The sequence below is a fragment of the Amblyraja radiata genome, chromosome 14, assembly GCF_010909765.2.
Source record: "Amblyraja radiata isolate CabotCenter1 chromosome 14, sAmbRad1.1.pri, whole genome shotgun sequence".
Taxonomy (NCBI): Eukaryota; Metazoa; Chordata; class Chondrichthyes; order Rajiformes; family Rajidae; genus Amblyraja; species Amblyraja radiata.
In genome coordinates this window covers 13,515,678-13,539,973 of record NC_045969.1, presented here as the reverse complement: position 1 = coordinate 13,539,973, position 24,296 = coordinate 13,515,678, and the positions used below count along the sequence as shown (strand labels likewise).

General features: G+C 40.1%; 1 protein-coding gene across 7 annotated transcripts in view; it reads left to right on the top strand.

The window, feature by feature from the left end:
* son (SON DNA and RNA binding protein) overlaps positions 1-21,784 on the top strand; it is a 44,953-nt gene extending 23,169 nt beyond the window's left edge. The window contains exons 6-12 of one of the 7 annotated variants that reach the window (XM_033032545.1): positions 4,179-4,358; positions 6,244-6,354; positions 9,751-9,867; positions 14,793-14,940; positions 20,148-20,216; positions 20,485-20,600; positions 21,557-21,784. In XM_033032545.1, coding sequence (XP_032888436.1) covers positions 4,179-4,358; positions 6,244-6,354; positions 9,751-9,867; positions 14,793-14,940; positions 20,148-20,216; positions 20,485-20,600; positions 21,557-21,721 — 906 coding nt within the window. In that variant the 3' untranslated portion in view covers positions 21,722-21,784. Of the gene's footprint in view, positions 1-4,178; positions 4,359-6,243; positions 6,355-9,750; positions 9,868-12,331; positions 14,941-20,147; positions 20,217-20,484; positions 20,601-21,556 lie in introns of those variants that run through there. The other 6 variants (XR_004413952.1, XR_004413951.1, XM_033032549.1 and 3 more) reach the window with 6 other exon arrangements.
* The last annotated feature ends 2,512 nt before the right edge of the window (positions 21,785-24,296 follow it).

Genomic DNA, 24,296 nt, shown 5'->3' with positions numbered 1-24,296 from the left:
TAATCTGAGCTCTGGCATATAACCAGGACTTGAAATATGTGGTTCAGTACACAGGGGGGGTTTATTTTCTTCCATTTGGCAAAATAGGATGCTCTTGCCTTTAAAATTTTTAAAATAATATTCACACTCATCTCCAAATTAAATTACAGCTAATATAAAATAATGAAATTCATAGTCTATATTTTTGATGTTTAGCCATGGTTGTTTGTGTTTCATGGTTTTACTCCTTGCTTTCTCCCTTTCTCCGTTCTCTCCCAATTTACTCCAGATCTTTTTGATCACTTTGTATTGCATCGGACCCTGCCACCTACTCAATTCATTAACTCCTATCTCAGTCAACCTCCTTGGCAACCGTGTAACTGGACCAAATTATAGCCACTTGCCATATTTGACCTCTGTATAGACTTCAGAGCACAACCTGCAGCATCACTAAGGCATGTCCTAGTTCCATGTTTAATGCCTTTGTTTATCTGTTGCGGAAACACATTGTTACCTTTGGACTTAACTGCATTTCTGCTTGGTCTCCCTTATTCAACCCACCATGCATTTCATCCAAAATTATTTTCTTCATTTTGCGCATCCTGCTCACCCAACCCTGTAAAACTCACATTGTCTCATGTTTACGCCAAGGTTTGATTTTATTAATCAAAGGTTCTTTCAAATCCTTCTGTTCTTAGTCCTCCCTATCGCTGTCATCTCTTCCAGATCTACAACTGCCCTGTACATCTGCACTCCAAATATGCTAACTTGTTCATCCTTGAAATTGGTCAGTTTTTGTTTTAGCTGAGAAGGTCCCTACTTCTGGAATTTGTTCCCTAATTCTTAGTCAACTAACTTGCTTTCTTCTCAATACCTCACACTTTGGAGATAACAAGGAACTGCAGAGGCTGGTTAGTACCAAAGGTAGACACAAAATGCAGGTAACTCAAGTCTTTAGAAGGGTTCCAGCCCGAAACTTCGTCTATCCATGTTCTCCAGGGATGCTGCCTGAACCACTGAGTTACCATAGCGTTTTGTGTTTACCTCCCACATTTGACTTATCTCCTAACACTCATATGAAATGCCTTGAGACACTCTGCCACATTAAATGGTCTAGAGAAAGAGAAGTTGCTCTTTTTCAGAAGAGAATGACGTGATAGTACCCGGAATAGTTGGGAAATGAGAACAAATACGATTTTTAATCTGCAGCATTGATCAGTTGTCTATTTGAAGGCAAAGAATAAACCCTGTAATCAAACGCCCTCTGATTCTGAATATTTGTCCCCAATCATTGGTTAACATGGTTTAAAGGGCATTTTTGTGACAATATTCCATGGTGCCATTGTAAATCATAATGGCCACTCTTAAAAGGAATGTACGGAGAGGAGTGAGAATGAATGGGGATGGAACGGTATGTTGTTACCAGTAATTGATCAGCAGTCTCATTATCCATACAAATTAAGAAACTACACAATGGGCATAGCAAACATTGATTACATTTAATTTGGGATTGTAAAGTAAAAGATTAGTCATAATTTTATTGAACAGTGGAAAAACTTGAGAGGCAACATCGCTTACATCCTCAATTCTTACTTAAGGTCATAAGTGATAAGTGTAGAATTAGGCCATTCGGCCCATCAAATCTACTCCATCATTCAATCATGGCTGATCCATCTCCCTCCTAACCCCATTCTGCTGCCTTCTCCTCATGCTTCTATGAAATCTTCATCAAAAGTGTTTTAACAATGGGCCAGCATTTATTGCAGATGCCCTCTGTTGGACACGTCCTTGGCTGTTCTATTTCCATGGGTTAATGCACAGTAGATTATAGTTAGTACAAGATGGACGCTATGCAGCTCCCTCTACAGGACAACCAAGAACTGTAGCGAGAGTCAGGTGCTAACAGCCTAGAAATGTGAATGTGGCTCCATTTATTTAAACGTTATCAAAGTGAAAATATTCATACCTCAGAGTGAAATGTGAGAAGATCCCTTTTTGCACTGCAATTTGACTGAGCAATGCGTGGTGTCTGCAAATTAGATACAATTTCAGCATCAAATTAAAGTTGAATGTTATGTTCATATATCACTGTACGATACCCCTTTTAAACTGTTGTGGGGATAAATATGTCCACTTTTTCCCAGGATTGTCCTTCATGGGGCATGTGTTTCATGTTAATGTGTTTTCACTGTGCAGCTTCAACTATGCTTTGTATCCACATTTTACCTTTGATTTCCTCATCCTCTCCCAATGGTATTACCTCCTCCCACCAATTAGTCTTAGCCCCATTCCAAACAATCTACCCAAGCCTCAAATCCTATTTGCTTACTACCGGACCTAAACATTTCCACCTTCTTTCCCTATCTCTTTTGCACCCCTCCATTTTGCTATCCCACCGACATCAGGCTGCATTTCTGTGTACTGTGCAATTCCAAAGCCATGTTCTTTTACTGGCACTCTATGCTGTAGAGTCTCCACTACCAAGAAAAGAGAAGAAATGTTAATGAGCGACAAGAGCCTGAAGAAAGAAAAAGCAAAATAGTTTAGTTGATTCAATTTCAAAGCATGTACAGAAAGCAAACTAAAATAAGGGACAAATAGACTGGATTAAGAGTGAGCAAACAACAGTAAGAAAAATCTATGTTATAAACATTACTATAAAACTTAAAATTTAAAAGAAAATTGTCTAAAATTTATAATAGATAGTTTACTCCTAGTTTACTAGGATTGACAGACAGTAATTAAAACAGCATGCCATTAAAAGGACTTGAAATGACTTGACAGCTTCTGGCCGTGAGTTTAGCCTGTAATTACAATGCAAGAAGAGGAACTTCATGCCACGCGCTGCATTTGAAAAGGAACCTGGCGACTGTGAAGCAAAGCAAATGCAAAGTTTCTCAATAGTTTGTCTTAGGCTGAGAAGGAAAGGGCTCTAATGTGTTTTGGTCATAGAATAGATCTCATTTCGCTTGGCTAAAAGCAGTTTTATCTTTTCTTTGCATTTGGTCCTTTATCATTTTTTAAAATCTATGATAGGTGACAATCCAAATTTTTTGCAACTAAGACCAGGGGTTTATATGTCCCTGTTCTATGCATACTGGAATTAAGTTCAAAATTGTAAACTAGATAATTCTAAAAAGCTAATATGTTATGCTTACTATAACAACTATTTTTTCAATTCTGACGAACAGATGAGGAATTATTCACTGACATTTTTTAATTGCTAAGCTGTAAAATATAAATAGGGTATAGAGGATAGCTGGTCAGAGTTTATTTTTCAAGGGCATACGTTTAAGGTGAGAGGGAGGAGTTTTAAAGGGGTTCTGAGGGATAAATATTCCACACAAAGAGTCGTTGGTATCTGGAATGAGCTGCCAGTGGAGGTGGTGAGGATCAATAACATTTAAGAGGCATCTGGACAGTTACCTGAAAGAGCAGGGCATGGAGGGAAATGGGATTAATGCAGGCAAATGGGATCAGTATAGATAGGCATGGTGATCGGCATAGATGCAGTGGGCTGAAAGGTCTGTTTCTGTGCTGTCCAACTCAGTGACTCCATTACTTTAATATTAATCAATTTTAGCAAAAGGGTGCATCTATTTTTGTGGTTACATAAACAGAATTTGATGTTAGGCTTCGATCTGTATTTGAAAGTTAACTGTTGGTTATTCTACTGAAAGAAACGATGAAGCACTTCTGCAATACCCTAATTATACTAGAAAGATAAGATACTGCAGATGCTGAAAACTGAAATGGAAGCAAAACATACTGTTAATTGTTAGATAGGGAGAAAACAAATTAATATTTTCCAGTTATGATAGAAGGTATTCTCTCTCTCTCTCCCCTATTCTCTCTCTCTTTCTCTCTCTCTCAGCAGGTGGTGCCTGATCTGCTAAATATTACATTTTTTTGGTTTTGTTTTATATTAAACACATTTTAATTAAAACACACTTTCACATGAACATCTATCTGTCCGTTGCAGTATTTCTTAATCCTTGGAGGATGGTAATCTGAGAATATCACAATTTGGCATCACAGTTTAATTCCCTGATAGTTGTCCTGCAAGGTAGGGTTACATTTAGCTGTTCAATCCTGCTAAAATGGAGATACCGTCACGATCTACAGCAAAGTACCTCTGTTTAGAAGAAGATTGTTAGCAGTAATGTTTAAGTGAGTGCTGACTGTCCCTTTATTACCAGAATGCCACAGTGAAACCAGCTGCAAAAACCCAGGTGGCTTTGACTAAGGAGTTTCCAGTTTCCTCTGGTTCACAGCACAGGAAGAAGGAGGTGCTGAATGTTTATGGACAATGGGTTCCTGTGGAAAAAAGTAGTAAAGAAACCACTGATGATGATGTCTTTCCAGATGTCTGTACTGAGGTGAGAATTGTGCCATTGCATATTTACAGTGCATTGCCGAGTTTGCATTCTTCATTTGTTTTTTATGGGTCTCAAGTCACTGTAAAACACTATCCAACAGACCCAGCCCAACGAGCTGGTAGAAATTTTATTTTATTAAAAAAGATACTGCAGATTACTACCACTGGGATTTTGACTGAACATAGCCTTTTTTGTGTGCAGTGATGTCAACAGTTTTCTTGCTGTCACGAAGATGAAATCAAATTGGCTGGAGACTGACTTCTGTGATGGTGGGAATCTCAGGAGGGAGACAGACTTGGTCATCTGTTTGGCACTTCAGGCTGAACCTGGTGCTGAATGCTTCAACCTTTTATTTAGCTTTCACGTGCTGGGCCCCGCCGTAGTTGAGGATGGGGATGCTCCTCCTGTTTACTTGGCCACCACCAGCCATACAGTGATATGACGGGCTGCAAGGCTTCGAACTAATCTGATGGTTGTTAGATTGCTTTGCTTCGTCCATTGTTAGCTGTGTTTGCGTTTTATTACAGAAGTAGTCCTGTGTTGCTTCAGTGGGCTGTTACATAGAAACATAGAAAATAGGCGCAGGAGGAGGCCATTCGGCCCTTCATGGTGATCATGGCTGATTGTCCCCTATCAATAACCCGTGCCTGCCTTCTCCCCATATCCCTTGACTCCACTAGCCACTAGAGCTCTATCTAACTCTCTCTTAAATCCATCCAGTGACTTGGCCTCCACTGCCCTCTGTGGCAGGGAATTCCATAAATTCACAACTCTCTGGGTGAAAAAGTGTTTTCTCACCTCAGTCTTAAATGACCTCCCCTTTATTCTAAGACTGTGGCCCCTGGTTCTGGACTCGCCCAACATTGGGAATATGTTTCCTGCATCCAGCTTGTCCAGTCCTTTTATAATTTTATATGTTTCTATAGGGTACCCCCTCATCCTTCTAAACGCCAGTGAATAGCTGTTAGCTCATCGTGTTTAGGTATGCTTGGTGCTAACCCCAAGGAAGATCTTCTTGCACTTCTCAGTGAAGAGGATTGATCCACTGATTGTGTAGTAATGATAGAGTGAGGAATATGCTAGGCCATGAAGCTAAAGGTGAGAGACACAAAATGCTGGGGCAACTCAGCGGGACAGGCGAGATGCAGTCTGTCCTGCAGAGTTACGCCAACATTTTGTGGCTATCTTCGATTTAAACCAGCATCTGCAGTTCTTTCGTACACAAGCTAAATATTATGTCAGTATTTATTTCTGCTGCTATTAATAGTGCAGAGAGCCTCACTAATATACTTTCTCAACTGTCAGATAGGTCCTGAGTCCCATTTAGTGCTTAGTAGGACCACTCAACACTGTGTAGGGTGTCCACCATATGAAGATGAGGCTTTGTCACCAAAAGAGCTCGTGAGATGGCCATCATGATCATGCTGTTATAGACAGATGCAGCTGCCACAGATGGATTGGATGAGGGTGAAGTCAAGTAAGTTAATCCCACCTATTCATTACATGCTGCAGATGTCCTTCAGAACGCAGCTAGCTCAGTCCACGGCAATGCTACCAAGCCACTCTGAGTGATAGATGTTCAAGTCCCCCATACATGGTACATTCTGAACACACTAAAGAAGGGTCCTGACCCTTTAAAGCCATCCATCCTTTTTCTCCAGCGATACTGCCTGACCCGCTGAGTTATACCATTCAGCACTTTGTGTCCAACTCTGGATTATTAGTCCATTTCTTGTGATATACACTGTGGTGCCATCATCAAATCACAGAATGTGAGCTCTCAACATGAGCCAAGGGTTCAGGAAACCCAGCCTAAAATTGCAGAGAAGAAAAAAATCTGCAGTTATATCTCTCCATATGGCAATGTTAGCTTCTTGTGTTCTAGGCCGTGGATATCTCTACAACAATGACTGAGAGGTCAACAGCACAGAAACGCCTTGTTAAGAATCCATACGATGTGGAGGCAATGTCAATGATACTCAGGACACAGGAACAGGTATGTGGGATATGGTCATCGGCTAGGCCTGACTCAATGGAAAAATAGATTCATGACTGTGTCCTCTTTCAGAAATGAAAGATTGGGAATATTGTGGAGGCTGGGGGTTCATCCCAACTCTGGGCAATATATTCCAGTGAAGGCAGAATATCGCAGTGCAGATCATCAGAAATGCTCTCCATGCCACAGTTGGAAGAATGGCAGCAATTATTTCACGAGCAGGTCACTGATCCAACACCATCGCATTGAGGTCCTTGTCGTGTGTAAGACGAATCCCAGGTTACTTACTTGATGTGGACACAAGGGATTGCAGTTCCTGGAAATTCCAGAGTGTGGAAGGGCCTTGATCCAAAACATCATCGGTTCATTTCACGCCAAAGATGCTGCTTGGTCCACTGAGTTCCTCCAGCAGTTAGTTTTTTTTTAAACTCCAGTGTAATGGCAACTAGTTTCTCCATTTGCTTTCTGTAAAGCTATTTCTAGCTTAAGGGGCGACACAGTGGCGCCACGTTAGAGTTGCTGCCTCACAGCGCCTGAGACCTGGTTTCGTCGGCGATATGTACTGTCTGTATGGAGTTTGTATGTTCTCCCTGTGACTGCGTGGGTTTTCTGCGTGTGCTCCAGTTTCCTCGAATACTCCAAAGATGTATAGATTTGTAGGTTAATTGGCTTTGGTAAGTTGTAAAAAAATTGTCCCTATATGTAGGATTGTGTTAGTGATTGCTGGTCAGCGTGGACTCGATGGGCCGAAGGGCCTGTTTTAAAACCAGTTTATTTTCTGTCTACTAAATTCCCCTTTTCTGATTCTATCTCCTCTGAGGAATGCTCCATGTTTGCTAGTCATCCTTAGGACCTACTTAGGGCAGCACAGTGGTGCAGCTGGTAGAGCTGCTGCTTCACAGCGCCAGAGACTGGGGTTCGATCCTGATCTCGGGTGCAGTCTGTGCGGAGTGTGCACGTTCGCCATATGACTGTGTGGGTGTCCTCCAAGTGCTCTGGTTTCCTTCCACACCCCAAAGATGTGCGAATTTGTAGGTTGGCCTCTATAAAATTCACCATAGTGTGTAGGAAGTGGATGGGAAAGTGGGATAACATAGAACCTGGGTGAATGGGGGATCGATGATCGACGTGGACTTGGTGGGCCGAAGGGCCTGTTTCCAAGCTGCATCTCCAAACAAATTTAATGTACTCAGTTCTTTACAGCATAAGTTGTCAAATAGTTTACCTGTGCTAGTTATAAAATAGAGACATAAAAGAATGCCGATGCTGGAATGTGAAGCAACGAACAATCTGCTAGAGGACCTCGGCGGGTCGTACAGCATCTATGGATGGAAATTAATGGTTGACGTTTTGGGTCAAGACCCTGCATCAAAGCGGAGGGAGGAGATAGTCAGTATAACGAGGAGGTGGGGAGTAGGGGCGGTGTTGGGTCAGAAACAAGAGGTGATTGATGGAGGATGAAGGACATATGGAGCCAAGTAAGAGAGGGGGAGGGATTGAAGTGGGAAGTAGAGGCAGGAAAATGACGGATGGAGGCATACAGGAGAAAAATGGAAGAAAAAGGGAAAAATAGAAGAAAATAAAAGAAGGCAGATGGAGCCAGGTAGGGGGAGTGGTTTGTGAAGGTGGGGACAGCTGTTGAAAGGTAATAAGCACGAACACAAAGACTGCCAATGCTGGAATCTAAGTTAGGAAGCTGAAAATGGGAGTCATTAGGGAAGAGGTGAATGGCCGATGGAACTAGAATTCGAACCAGATTGAGGGGGAGAACCTCTGTGTGAAATGTAGGTGGATGGAGACAGAAAGAGGAGGGGGCAAAAGCGGGTGATGGAGTGCAGGTGGTGGGCATTTGAAAGGGAATAGAAAATCAAGAGCACGCTGGGAGGATCAGAAGGAGTCGGGGGTTCATAAGTTCATGAGTCACAGGAGCAGAAGTAGGCCATTGGCCCATCAAGTCTACTCTGCTATTCATTCATGGCTGATCTATCTTTCCCTCACAACCCCATTCTCCTGCCTACTCCCCATAACCCTTGACAACCTTACCAATCGAGTTATCAGTCCATCTCCGCTTTAAAGATACTTAATGACATGACCTCCACAGCCGTCTGTGGCAATGAATTCCACAGATTTACCACCCTCTGATGAAATAAATTCCTCCTTATCTCCTTTCTAAAGGTACATCTTTTTATTCTGAGGCTATGTCCTCTGATTCTAGATTTTCCTACTAGTGGAAACTTCCTCTCCAGATCCACTCTATTCAGGCCTTTCACTATTTGGTAAGTTTCAATTAGATTCCCCCTCATCCTGCTAAGCTCCAGTGAATACAGGCCCAGTGCCATCAAACGTTCATCATATGTTAACCCAGTCATCCCTGGGATCATTCTCATAAACCTCCTCTGGACCCTCTCCAACGCCAGCACATCCTTCCTCAGATATGGGGCCCAAAATGGCTCACAATACTCCAAATGCGATCTGACCAGTGCCTTATAAAGCCTCAGCATTGCATCCCTGTTTATATGTTCTTGTCCTCTCGAAATAAATGCTAACATTGCATTTGCCTTGGTAGATCTTTAAAGGAAGAGCTGAAACTCATGCTTGTTGTTGCAAGGGCATTATTCATGATTGATCAGGCTTTCTCAGTACGGATAAATGTATCATTGTTAACCTGCAGATCCGTTGGACGAAAGATTGACAAATTTGGGATTTTTCCATACTCAAAGTGTTTTATAGTTCAGAATCAGGCCCATCAACCCAACTCGTCCATGACTTTCAAGATGCCCCATCTTGCTAATCCCATCTGTCTGCATTTGGCACATGTGCTTACAAAACTTCCTATCCATGTATCTATCCAAATGGCTTTTACATGTTGTTATTTTACCTGCCTCTCTCGTATCCTCTGGCAGCTTGTTCCATATACACATCACCCTCTGCGTGACAAAGTTCCTCCACAGGGTTCTATTAAACCTTTCCCCTCTTAAACCCATGCTCGCTAGTTGACTCTGTGCATTCACTTTGTCTCCCTTCTTCAAGTGATTTTTATTTAATTGGATTTACATCAAATATTCAATAGTTTGAATGGTTTAGTTTTGTAAAGTTTTTTTAGTTTGTTTTAGTTTAGCTTATTGTCACATGTACCGAGGTACAATGAAAAGCTTTTGTTGCGTGCTAACCAGTTAGCATAAAGACAATACATGATTACAATCGAGTCATTATGATAAAGGGAATAACGTGAATAACGTTTAGTGCAAGATAAAGTTCAGTAAAGTCTGATTAAAGATAGTCTGGGGGTCTCCAATGAGGTAGATAGTAGCTCAGGACTGCTCGCTAGTTGTTGGTAGGATGGTTCAGTTGCCTGATAACAGCTAACATGGTTCCAATATATTCTCTTTCCATCAGATTGATGTGTGGGCTCAGGCAAACTCTCTGCCTGGTCAGTTCACAGGTAGTACTGGAGCTCAAGTCTTGACCTATGAGGAATTAACACATAGTGGTCCTCAAGCCTGGATCAGGAAGGTAATGGACATATTTATGGACTAATTTCTGTTACCATCTTTAAAAGCATGAGACAAGCTAAGAATGTGTTATGGGTCAGTAAGGATGAAGTCCAGAAGGATGTCTTATCAACAGAGTCCGTTTCATCTTTCTCTGCAAAAACAAGCATATTTCTCTGACTTGATTGTTCTTTTCTAATTGGCTGATAATCTCAATCAAATTTCAAGTACTTGAAAAAGAAGAGATCTTCCTGCTTGTTTTATGTTGATTGACTTTCTGCATTATGTGGTGCCATCATATATGTACATCCGACATTGAGTGTGACCATCAGACCGAGCTGGTGATACTCTCTGTAGACGTGTTTATCTTTTTATTGATTTCATTTGCTCTTACATAAAGTTACGGTAAGGATAGAAGAGAAAATAGATGCTTTCCACTCCTAGCAGCATTCTAGAAAGCATCTATCTACGCTCATAGTCTAATCAATGTAAGAGCTCTTGGACTGGGCTAGAGCACTTGGTGCCACTGCATTTAATTCTTACATATATTCTAGGATATCATGTAAGTCAAATGCTCTGATTCAAGATTGGACAGAAATGGGTGAAAACAATGGAAGACAGCATAAATGAGTCCTGGACAAAATGTTTCATTACAATAGTCAAGGCCTCTAAGGGTTTGGATAAGAATCCTCAGAAGGGAAAAATAGGAAACAGCATTTTCCTTGATTCTTATATCACTCGGTGCTTCAAACTGATATTAATAAGAACCATATAGATATTCAGTGTAACTGTACATAGACATTGCAAAAACTGTTTTTTAAATCATATTTAATGGGCCTTTCATAAAATTGTAATGTTTTAAAGCTGTCTTTAGCCTAACCAAGTGCTATATATTTACATAAATTGTAGCAGTTGTCACAATATTTTCAACTGGCATTGCAAGCTGCTTTCAGTTTAAACAAGAAAGAAATAATAAAAGGAAAAGTAATGCTTTGTGTTTTTATATTTCTTTTTACAAACTGTTGAATGTTACATGGTTGGTGCTTCATTTCTATAGTCAATCTATTTGAGGAACAAAATAAAACTAATGTCTGTTTCAGTTCATGTTCAGTGGTGTATCCAGTTCACAAATAAAATATGCAGTTTTGCAAAGAGAATTTAACTGGAGCCCAAATTAAAATTGGTACAAAAACAATTGTTTCATATATCTTTTATATTATGTGTACCATCAAAAGCTTTTGTCTTTCAAAGTCATACAATTTGATTTGACATAAATCTTTCATACATTTGGTGTTCATTGAAAATTAAGTATTTTATTTCCCTTCTGCTCTTAACAAACTCTGCTCTGAATTTCAAGTCGAGTTTATTGTCATATCGTATGGTGAGAAACAGATGCAATGAAAATCCTGCTTGCAGCAGCATCACAGGCACATAGCCTCAACCAGCACACAAGATAAATTCTGCAAGACAGTAAAAGTGTGCATAAAACAGATTAGTGCAAATTGCTATTAGAAAACAAGTCCATAATAGTGCGCTAAGTGGTCCATACCGTTCTATTGCAGAGGTAGTATTCTACAATACAGTCCTACCGCATAATGGCATAACTCCTACAAATATATGGTAATTTGCGTCTTGCCTGCTGCTCTACTTATCCCACTTGCATAATTTTCCTGTTTTAATATCTATATTTTACATTCTTTCCAAGTTCCATCTACAGTAGTGGTAAGGGTTGGGTAAAATGGCAAGAATCTTCCTGGCTGCTTACTTTACTGATTCAAACAATCAGTCTCCTTGACATTTAGGGTTCTTCTTTAAAAGCACATCCCCCTTTCCTTCCAGCCCAGTAGAATGCACTGGGATATTATCTAGCTCTATAAACCAAGCTGATAAAGCAAACTCAACAAGCATATCTGCTATCCTTACATAAATTTCTTGTAAGCTTTTCTTTATCTATCAAACATAAATTTTAAAGCATAAATTAAAATTGTCCAGCTCCCCATGTCTGATTTAAAAAATAATTATTTAATGCCCTTTTGTGTCCGCCTAAATCTTCAGAATGCAATATGATGAATATTATTTATATATTTCAAAAATTTGGAAGTTACTGAATACTAAGTATGACTTTCTCAGAGGATATTATTGTTAAGTGTTCTTTCCCCAAAGACATTAGTTTTGAACAACAGGGTCTTTCATTTTACTACAGAACCTTCTTGTTTTCAATGCACAAATTTGATTGAGAAAGAAGCATGAACAAGATTTTGTGTCACTTAGTATATTAGTAATTATATACGGAGTTAATGCATTCCAGACCTTTATAGTAGAACATATGGAAAGAAAATACTTTGTAATAAATTATTTGTTTTATGTCTCTTTTCTATGTAAATTGTGTGCAGTTAATAACGTAGTGAAATTGGATTTGTGAACTGAATACATATTGGAGATACTGAAACAGATGTTGATGATAAAAAAATTCTATCATTGCAAAGCAGGTGCAAAAGCAGGACGGAACCCTGGGCGACATTGGCTGGGGTTTGTATCATTCTCTGCATGGTTGCCTCTTTCTTTTCTGAGGTTCCTCGAAAAACAGGGTAAGAAGGAAACGGAAGTAAGTAAAAACCATCCAGGTTTTTGGGATGAGTCTCCTGGTATTCCACATCATTGGTTTATTTGAAGCGTTACTCTATGCTGTTTAGACAGTTTCTGCATGTGTTCCAGTACGTCGTTAAAGAAAGAAAACTTTTAAGTTTCAAAGATGTTTCTGATTAATTGTAATGAACTTTGAATTCTATGGTTTGCTTAAAACAATAATTGAAGACAGCAGTATGAAAACAGTTAAAGTCTTAATTAAATAACCTACTAAACTAATTGAATTCTATATATTAACTATAATTTTCTTAATCTCAGTCCTTTATGAATCTGATGCTTTATATTCACGATTCAACATACATTTGGCGCTCATGCATGAGTTGTTTTAAATTTAAAAACAATGACTGTACTAAAATAACTTGTATTTGCATGGTTTAACATTTTAATTAGATTTTATAGTTTTACTTTTTCCAAAAATAAAGCCTAACAGTAAATGTGTTTACTGTGATATCACATTTTGTCAGTGGGTAACCTCAAAACTCTGGGGTTTCTTTACAGCTGAACACGGCTGCTGATTAAAAGTTAAAATAGCTTTTTTTTGCCACTTTAGCTATGATGATTTATTTAATTCTGGGTGGATTACTAACTACAGATATTTAATATATTCATGAGCAAAATACCTTTTAATAATAGTCCAGAGTAGCACCTCGATATTCAGGTCAATGGTACAATTATCTTCCCCTTTTTTTTTTTAAGTGGATGCAATATAATGAAACTTATATTGCCTGTAATATTACATGGTTTGCCTCATTATCACACTTTAATAACCATTAACTATTAAATTGACCATGCAAATCGTATAACTATTAGCATTTGACTGCTGGATCGGGTTTCCCCATAGGGTATTAATAGTCACTTATCCCTACAAAATTTGACATTTTGTTGAGCTATGATATTCAACAATGGCTGGTGTTGAGTTGGCAGAGAGAGTGAGGAGGGACAAAGGGAAGCGATGGTTCATAACTGAGCTGAAAACTTCCCCTTCTCCGTAGACTAGTTAAATCCTTTTAGCTGCCTTGTTGCCGTGTGCAGTCTCAATGGAGGCCTAGCTGTGTACACTTTTTCCTTGGCTTTCAAATGCATAGCTTTCATCTGCACTCCAAATATCTAAACAGCAGGCATAGCAAATTATACGCTAGCCCTCTTCAACCGTTTGCAATGTATTCAAACTCCATATATCGGCCTTTTCCCCCATATTTATAATTAACATTTGATTGAAGGTCAATTGTTATTTGTAGAATACAATTTAAACTGTCACAGGTAGTAAGTAATTCACTTTTGTTTCATGGGATGGATCTTTGCAGAATTTCTATCAAAAATGTCTTCCCATTTTCCTATACTCTATACCAAGCCTGTTATGATTGTGCATCTCTGTATGAATGAAGTCTGGAGCAAACAGTCCAGGTAATCCTCCCCAATCCTCCCATGTTGGAATATCACAAATTTTTATTTGAGAATGATGCTGAGGCAGGGAGATTTGAAACATACATATCTACACTAAATAATGTTTTTCTCCACAAAGTCCTACCTACTGCAATCTACACAGCTTACTTTGCATATCTTAGATAATATTATTTCTATATTTTGTTTTACCAGTGAAAGGATTTTTTTTTTTGTTACAGAGCATGGATTAAGGGCTAAATCACCGGATAGTATTGAAATTACGGACGGCCTAAGCTTAGATGAATTATGCCAGCTTCACTTTCTGCAGCTTTCTATTGCATTTGATTCACACTCACCAAATGTTCAGTTTTGCACCCTTTACGATGCACTCCATTTATGACCAGTCTGTCAGCAGAAACTGCTTTTAAACTCTTTATATGCATCCAAGTTACAAGTATTAACCTAGCTTCCTACTTATTTTAATTTGTTCCTTTTCAGCCACTGTGTGTCCCTTTAGTCGCAACTATTCTGCCAGGCCATTTGGTTAATTGTTGCCAAGTTTACATTGTCTTTTACTTTAATAATATTTCAAGTTAAATACTAAATATTAAGTTAATGTAATTTTCAAACCAACTTATCTACTACTTATTCCCACTCTGACTAAATTTACATCCTGCTCAAGGCCCTTCTGCTCATTTCCATTTATGATCACAACTACACTGTCTTTTTGAAGCATGTTTCCCGAAAGCTCTTTAAACAGTGATTTAATTATTTACATTTTTAATTTGGATTATTTGATTCATATTTAAGATGTGTTGTGTAATGATGCATTCAGAAAATTCAGATCTGTATAGCTGTAAAGATGACATTGACATCTTGGAAGATTTGTTTTCATTAAACCTGTCTGCTTACGAACAGGATCAGTTCCTGAAAGCTGCCCCTTTAACTGGAGGAATGGGAGCACAATTGATGCAAAAAATGGGATGGAGAGAAGGAGAAGGACTGGGAAAAAACAAAAATGGAACGGTAGAGCCTATAGTTGTTGACTTCAAGACTGACCGTAAAGGTGAAGATGCTCATTACCTTTTGGCTTTTTCTCATTAATATAGCAGAATCAAAAAAGTGATAATCTCTCTGAGAAAGTTAATGTTAGTTTTCTATTCTAATCATGAAGATTGAAGCCAAAAGGTTGATAAATAAATCAGGTGTCCACAATTTTTCATCTATCACCAAAAATAGGTAGAAATGTGTGGTCAGTTTATAATTTGTTCTCCTATGTGTGTGGCTGCTACAGAGAGCGCGTTGCAATGGGAATACTGAAAATGTAACTAGTGGTGGTTTTGGGTAAGATTGTTGTTGGTGGGGAGTGGTGTTCAGATTGTGCATGTTGGTGGGGGAAGGGAAATGATCAGCAAACATGCCTCACAAGGGCGTAACACACGAACATACAAAAATATTTTTTTAAGACCCAAAACTGCATAGTATTCTAGGTGTGGCCTCACACAATATAACATATTCTTAAACTTCAATACTTGTTGAACCTGCCTGACAACCTTTTGTAATTCATGCACTGAATTTCACTAATTTGCTTGTGTTTCCATTTAAATAATTTGCCTTTTGATTTCTCTTACCGAAGTGCTTGACTTGTCACTTCTCCATGTTAAACTGCCACTTGCCACGTTTTCACCCAATCATTCAATCTGTCTATATCGTGCTTCAGAATCACAATGTCCTCTTCACATCATATTTCCACTCATTCCTGCTCAGTAATGTGCACTAATCTGTAGAAGCCAAAACATTTAAAAAAAAACGTATAGTCTGGTGTACTCAAGGTAACTCTTATTTGCTAGTTAACTCTATAACTCTTTATCTAGTACTTAACAGTTTAATTTCCAATCATTCCTGCTCAATGGAGTGAATGCCATTCTGAATCTCTTAGGTTATTATCCCAGTTACTTAGAGATATATTGGTAATATAAAAATGTGTATTTCATGTCTTTATTCAAACAGCAATTCGTAACATATATCAGTGCTTTGAATGGGGGAACCTAGTGGTATATTTCAAATGTTCAAGAAGGAATTGAAGATGCTGGAAAATCAAAGGTCGACAAAAATGCTGGAGAAACTCAGCGGGTGCGACAGCATGTATGTAGCGAAGGAAATAGGCAACGTTTCGGGCCAAAACCCTTCTTTAGACTGATGCCGGGTGAGGGGGTGGGAAGAAAAAAGGAAGAGGAGGAGCCAGAGGGCTGAGGGAGAACTTAGACAGGGAGGAGACTTCCCTAACTTCCATCCGGCACTCAAATACACCTGGACCATTTCCGACACTTCCCTACCATTTCTTGACCTCATTATCTCCATCGCAGGGGACAGACTTACGACCGACATCCACAATAAACCCACTGACTCCCATGGCTATCTAGTCTACACTTCTTCCCACCCTGCTTCCTGTAAGGACTCCATCCCCTACTCCCAATTCCTCCGTCTATGCCGCATCTGCTCCCAGGATGAGGTGTTCCACACCAGGGCATCGGAATTGTCCTCATTCTTCAAGGAATGGGGGTTCCCCTCCCCTACCATAGATGAGGCTCTCACCAAGGTCTCTTTAATACCCCGCAACACTGCTCTCTCTCCCCATCCCCCCCACTCGGAACAAGGGCAGAGTCCTAGTCCTCACCTTCCACCCCACTTGCCGTCACATACAACAAATAGTCCTCCATCATTTTCGCCACCTCCAACGTGACCCCACCACTCGCCACATCTTCCCATCTCCCCCCGTCTGCTTTCCGCAAAGACCACTCCCTCCGTAACTCCCTGGTCAATTCTTCCCTTCCCACCCCCTCCCCAGGCACTTTCCCTTGCAACCGCAAGAGATGCCACACGTGTCGCTTTACCTCCCCCCCTCGACTCCATTCAAGGACCCAAGCAGTCATTCCAGGTGCAACAGAGATTCACCTGCATCTCCTCCAACCTCATCTATTGCATCCGTTGTTCTAGATGTCAACTGATCTACATCGGTGAGACCAAGCGTAGGCTTGGCAATCGTTTTGCCGAACACCTCCGCTCAGTCCGCATTAACCAACATGATCTCCCTGTGGCTCAACATTTCAACTCCCCCTCCCATTCCGAATCTGACCTTTCTGTCCTGGGCTTCCTCCATTGCCAGAGTGAGCACCACCGGAAATTAGAGGAGCAGCACCTCATATTCCGCTTGGGCAGTCTGCACCCCAGTGGCCTGAACATTGACTTCGCCCCGTCTCAGCTCTCCCTCAGCCCTCTGGCTCCTCCTCTTTCTTTCTTCTTCCCACCCTGCATCAGTCTGAAGAAGGGTTTCGGCCCGAAACGTTGGCTATTTCCTTCGCTCCATAGATGCTGCCGCACCCGCTGAGTTTCTCCAGCATTTTTGTTTACCTTTGATATATTTCAAATGGCATTTTGGCCTTCATAACAAGAGGAGTTGAGTATAGGAGCAAAGAGTTGCGCAGTTGTACAGGGCCCTAGTGTGACCACGGAGTATTGTGTGCAGTTTTGGTCTCCCAATTTGAGGAAGGACATTCTTGCTATTGAGAGAGTGCAGCGTAGGTTCGCGAGGTTAATTCCCAGGATGGCTGGACTGTCATATGTTGAAAGAATGGAGCGACTGGGCTTGAATACATTGAAATTTAGAAGGATGAGAGGGAATCTTATTGAAACATATAAGATTATTAAGGGATTGGACACGCTAGAGGCAGGAAACATGTTCCTGATGTTGGGGGAGTCCAGAACCATGGTACACAGTTTAAGAATAAGGGGTAGGCCATTTAGAACAGAGATGAGGAAAACCTCTTTCACCCAGATCTGTGGAATTCTCTGCCTCAGAAGGCAGTGGAGGCCAATTCTCAGGACGCTTTCAAGAGAGTTAAATAGAGCTCTTAAAGATAGCAGAATCAAGGGATATGGGGAGAAGGCGGGAACGGGGTATTGATTGTGGATGATCAGCCATGATCACAGTGAATGGCAGTGCTGGCTCGAAGGGCCTACACCGGCACCTATTGTCTAAAGACAGCAGATGACACAAAACTCGGTGTGATTATGAATTGTGAGGTGGATGGAAAGAGGTTTCAAGGTGATTTAGATTGAATGAGTGGGAAAAAGCATGGCAGCTGCAGTATAATGTGAATACATGTGGTTATCCACTTCAGTAGAAAAACCAGAAAAGCTGTGTTTTAATTAAACAATGGTAGATTTAGTTGTGCTGATTTACAAATGGACTTGTTGCACATCAGTTACAAATGGATATAGTTGCACATCAGTTACTGAAAACAATTAAGAAGGCAATTCTTAGCAAGAGGGTTAGAGTACAGGGCCTTGATGAGGCCATGCTTAGAGAATTATGTGCAGTTTTAATCTCTTTACTTGGAAAGGATAGACTTGCAAAGAAGGAGTGCAACAAAGATTCACCCGGGTTGAGAAAAAAGACACAAAGTGCTGGAGTAACTCAGCAGGTCAGACAGTATCTCTAAAGTACATGGATGGGTGACATTTTGGGTCAAGACCCTTCCTCAGGCTGATTCAGGTGTATGGAGATAAAGCTGGAAGTAGGACAAAGCCTGGCAAGTAATAGGTGGATATAGGCAAGGGGGGTTGATTGGAGGATGGTTGGTGAAGGCCCAGAGATGAAAAGACAAAAAAAAGAGAAATAGGATAAAAGAGTTGGTACACCAGTCATTGAAAGTAGGCATGCAGGTGCAGCAGGCAGCGAATGGTATGTTAGCTTTCATAGCAAAAGGATTTCAGTATAGGAGCAGGGAGGTTCGACTGCTGTTGTACAGGGTCTTGGTGAGACCACACCTGGAGTATTGCGTGCAGTTTTGGTCTCCAAATCTGAGGAAGGACATTATTGCCATAGAGGGAGTGCAGAGAAGGTTCACCAGACTGATTCCTGGGATGTCAGGACTGTCTTATGAAGAAAGACTGGATAGACTTGGTTTATACTCTCTAGAATTTAGGAGATTGAGAGGGGATCTTATAGAAACTTACAAAATTCTTAAGGGGTTGGACAGGCTAGATGCAGGAAGATTGCTCCCGATGTTGGGGAAGTCCAGGACAAGGGGTCACAGCTTAAGGATAAGGGGGAAATCCTTTAAAACCGAGATGAGAAGAACTTTTTTCACACAGAGCGTGGTGAATCTCTGGAACTCTCTGCCACAGAGGGTAGTCGAGGCCAGTTCATTGGCTATATTTAAGAGGGAGTTAGATGTGGCCCTTGTGGCTAAGGGGATCAGAGGGTATGGAGAGAAGGCAGGTACGGGATACTGAGTTGGATGATCAGCCATGATCATATTGAATGGCGGTGCAGGCTCGAAGGGCCGAATGGCCTACTCCTGCACCTAATTTCTATGTTTCTATTTAGGCAGAAGGTAACAGGGAGGGGAGAAATTGAGTCAAATCCAAGTGGGGCAGAGGGAAGAAACGGGGGGAAAAAGGAGGGTGGGATGCATTGTTTGTGGGTTAGTTACCTGAAATTGGAGAATTCAATGTTCATGCTGTTAGGTTGTAAGCCACCTAAGTGGAATATGAGGTGCTGTTCCTCCAGATTGCATGTGGTCTCACTCTGGCAATGGAGGAGGCACAGGACAGAAAGGTCAGTATAGGAATAGGAGTGAAAGTAGTTAATAACCAGAGGATCCAGCAGGTCTTGATGGACCACATGCAAGTGTTCAACAAAATAGATGCCTGGTCTAAACTTGGCCCCACCAATGTAAGAGATTAATTTAACTAAGTTTGTATTCATCAGTGCCAAGGAGAACGAGGGGAGGGGGGGAAATCTAATTAAAATTTACATTGTGACAGGTCGAGGCAGACTGGATGTGGCTATGTTTTTTAGAATGAGAAATCTTGGTTTTGGATTGCAGGGCAAGAGACTTGGGTGAGAAGAACATTCTAAACTCGGGATGGTAGACTGACTGGCTGGTTTACTCTTGCAGTGTTGTCACTGGCTTGATAGATCAAATGGCTTCCTGTATGCTGCAACCTTTCTTAAATGCTATTAATCAGAGATAGATCTCCTTGGTCTCTTAGGGCTACACATGATCATTCGCGTGAACACGCAGTGTTGCTGTTTTATTAGAACTCATCTTAATATTGTAACATCTACAGTTCCTTGTGTCTCCATTTTAACATCACAAATACTTGGGCAAGTTCAGAGAAAAAAGTAATGGCATCTTCTGGTTTATATTAAAGTAAGCTGTTTATTCCTTTCACAAATTTACAGCAAACATTATTGCCATTTAGGTCTGGTAGCAGAAGGAGAGAAAGCACAGAAGAAATCTGGAAATTTCCCAGCACTGAAGGACTTATCAGGTATAAATACACCCATCTTTATATTTTGCTGCTGAATTTAAGTAGTAGTTACTCAAACAGGGATACTATAATACAAATGCAATTTCCTTAGTAGTCAATGTATTTTCTAAAAATCACATATTGCTAGTGTTGACATTCTGAATTTTACCCCCACCCCATACGTAGCATGGTTATAAACAATCTTTTGAATTTAAAGAAGGTAATACTTTAATTACAAATATTACGATTGGATGATTCAATGCTATTCTTTTGTTTGTATAATCCTTAGGAAAACACCCAGTTTCTGCTTTAATGGAAATTTGTAACAAGAGAAAATGGGCCCCACCTGATTTTTTGATGATTCGTGACAGTGGCCCAGATCATTGCAAACATTTTCTATTTAAGGTGAGTATATTAATGCAGTCGTTATTTAACTCAAGGTCATTGTTAGCAATATTTTCACAAGTCTGTTAATATTTCTTGTTTATACAATCAAATCAGTGCGAGACACAAATACATGCCTATAGAACAATAGATTGCCAGCAATTACCTAATGGGAGAATTTTTGAATTAGGGTGCCATTAAATGGTTTCGATCCTTGTATACTATAGGAACATGGTTAAGTTCAGCCAAAATTAAATAGAAATCAGTCGAAATGTTTACGCAGTCATGTTCAGGAATGATCAAACAAAATTAAATGTGGTAACTTAAATATGTAATTGGCAAAAGTAATATTGCCTTGACATACATCTGTAATTTTCTCCGTAAATTGTGTTTTCCTTTAATTTAATGTAGAAATAAATTCCAGCGAATTAAAATGTGACTTTGTAAATGAAAAATAATGAGCTCCTTAATTTCTTGATATGCACATAATAGAATGCACACATTTGACATTTGACCCCAAATAGCTATTGACTGTACTGGGTAGTTAGCAAGAATGAAGTAACATCAAACTAGACACAATTGTCTGGACTCACTTTCTATAAATGTATTTAAATAAAATCCAGGAACAGTGAAAATGGAATTCAAAACTAGCCTCCTGGAAAAAATAGATAATTCCATTAACAATTTTATAGACAAAAACACGTTGATGTCTTCTTTAATTATAGATCAGCTCTCTACAATGATAGTGACTTCTCACTTGTAGAATGAATACTACCTTGCTTCATTCAAGTTCATAATGGTATTTAATTTTTTAACAAGTGTCAACAATGTCATCGTTGCAGACAAATGTGTAAGTGTTACTCATTGATAGGTTTAGTAATTTTGTATAGTGATTAATGTTTAATGCTCAAATATTACATTAAAGTAAATTGTTAAAAGTTCCGACCATCTCACTTAGATGTACATTTCTGTGACAGGTGCTGATCAATGGTACAGAGTACAAGCCCAACCACGCCAGTCCCAACAAGAAGCATGCTAAGGCCTCAGCAGCTACTACTGCTCTGCAGGCCCTAGGACTTGTTCCAAAGGAGAGTGTTATTTCAACCACAAATTTTAAGAATGCCTCAGATGCCACCACATAAATGACCTCCCACTACTGTAAAATTGTTCAATGATTCTGTAAATAAAGATGTATTATATTAGCATTTCCTTGCAAATTATTTTGAAAATGACTACTGAATTATTGAAGTTTTATGAACGATATCCAATACTTACTTTTTGGTAGACACAAAATGCTGGAATAACTCAGCTGGACAGGCAGCATCTCGGGAGAGAAGGAATGGGTGACGTTTTAGGTCGAGTCCCTGCTTCTGTCCGAAGAAGGGTCTCAACCCGAAATCTCACCCATTCCTTTTCTCCAGAGATGCTGCCTGTCTTGCTGAGTCACTCCAGCATTTTGTGTCTTCCTTCGATATAAGCTAGCATCTGCAGTTCTTTCCTGCACACTTACTCTCTGGTTTTGTTCACTCCCCTAAAGAGTTTTTTACCATAGTTGATTGTCTAGTCACAGGCACCAAAATCCACGATAGAATCTGGGTTTATAAACTCTGATATCAAGGTGTACACATAATAGAAAATGTTTTCTCACACAAATGACTAGAAGGGCTGGTATTTGCTGTATCATCAGCCGGGGCTCAGTTATGCGAAATATTGCACCCGTCTATTTATGCAGTGGCAGTGGAAAAGTGACAGGATTTATTGCACATGACCTCCATTCGATTAATATAAAATGGGGAAAAAAAAAAAAAAACAGAAACCAAATTGTTGGAAGCTAGGTTGGCATTTCATCTTTCTTTGTGAGTGGTGAACAGGTGTGCATTCAGTAACATACAAGATGTGGGTAGACATTTAAGTGCGGCATTTCTAAATCTCAGATTCTTACTGCTACTGTTAACTCATTGTTATCTCTCAGCTACAACCATAACCAAACCTTAAACCACCCACCTCAGCTCACAACAATGCACATTTAGCACTTGGCCAGTGAAAGCAATGAGAAAAATAAAATTCAAAACATGTGTTCAGTTGAAATGGAAATAACTAGCTTGTACATTTGGATGATACCTCATACCAGTAGGATGAGGAACAGCTTCTACAATCATACCGTCGCATTGCTGAACTCGGAGTCCCGCCGATAGATTCCTCCGGTCCCTCCGTCCCCATTGTTTAATTATTCTGTATTTTTTATTATTCTGTATCCTCTTTTTTTTAAAATTTCTATATTGCACTACTACGGACTGACGCAAAACTGCATTTCGTTGTACCCATACTCAGTATTTGTGCAATGACATTAAAGTTGAATTGAATTGAATAAGTAGAAACAAGGTGAGAAAGTGCCGAAATGTGCAAGTTGAAGAAAAGACTCGAACAAGGCTCAACTGGTATATTTAATACTTAATAAATAGTCATATCAGACATTCAAATGGCAGTGAATACTGAAAGTGCAATAACAAAATGATTTATTCTGAAGCTAATACTTTGCCTATAAATCTTAGAGCTTCTGAACAAAATATCTGTCCAATGTTGAATGTAGACTGGCAAAATAAAATCTGATAAAATACATCTTTTACTACATTGAGATTTACAATGGCTTTACTTTTTTCTTCTGTAAATGGTTTGATGGTTAAACCAAAGGCAGATAACTACAAACTAAAATGTGCCCATGTCTTATGCTTTATCAGTTAATAGGTCGTATCTAGTTCATTCTCATAGGTCTGGGACGTCGTATTTATCACAGCTAAAATTTAGATAAAACACATTTCTAATTAGAGTAACACAAACCTAAAACCACCTTAACTGTTGCTCGAGAGTTTATTTACATTTTCAGACATTGCTGTGCCAGGTCAAGTAACATAACACAACTACAATTCCCCTATAGTACATCCTGATGTATAAACACTAAACATTGTCATTGATAGTGAATTGGAGAGCACGAATATTCCAGTAAACTATGGAGTTGATCTACAAATTGTATTGTATCAGTTTCATTATTTGATAAAGTTGATTTCTACATATTAATAGTAAAGTTATATTTTTTGACTAGCATAACCCTCTGAAGGACCCCATGCAAATAGATGGCAGAATGCACAGTAGCAGGTAGATGTGGGTACAGAACTACCATATTTCTCAGCAACGAAGACGCTATTTTTCACCCAAAAATAAGGTGCGAAAATTTACCTGCAACTTGGAGGCCAAAGGTTAGGTTGTTAGCCAAGAAAGATAGACTTGGCTATCCCTCAGTACAGCAACATCAAGAATGATGTTGTACTGAGGGATAGCCAAGTCTATCCCTCATTGCTGGCAGCTGATGGAAAGCGGTTGTAAAAGTACAGCGCCGCTGGGGCAGGGGGAAGAGTTCCTTTCACAGCATATGGAGAGTCTGGCCCGCGTCAGCACGGGCTGGAGCATTGAGAAGAAGGGGGTTGGGGATCATGCCAGCAACTCACTCACCGCTGCCGTGGCGCTCTGGGTGCAGAGCCACCGCATTGTGGCCGGGGAGGGAAGTAGCCACCGGGACCGGACAGCGGAACCGGCAACCACCTCAGCGCCTTCTGCCGGCCCACTCTCCTCTGGCAGTGCTCTCTGCTGAACACCTCTCTCCTGCCGCTCGCTGGCCTCGCTCATGTCAGCCGCTTCCTGCAAACCCTTAAATTCCGACTG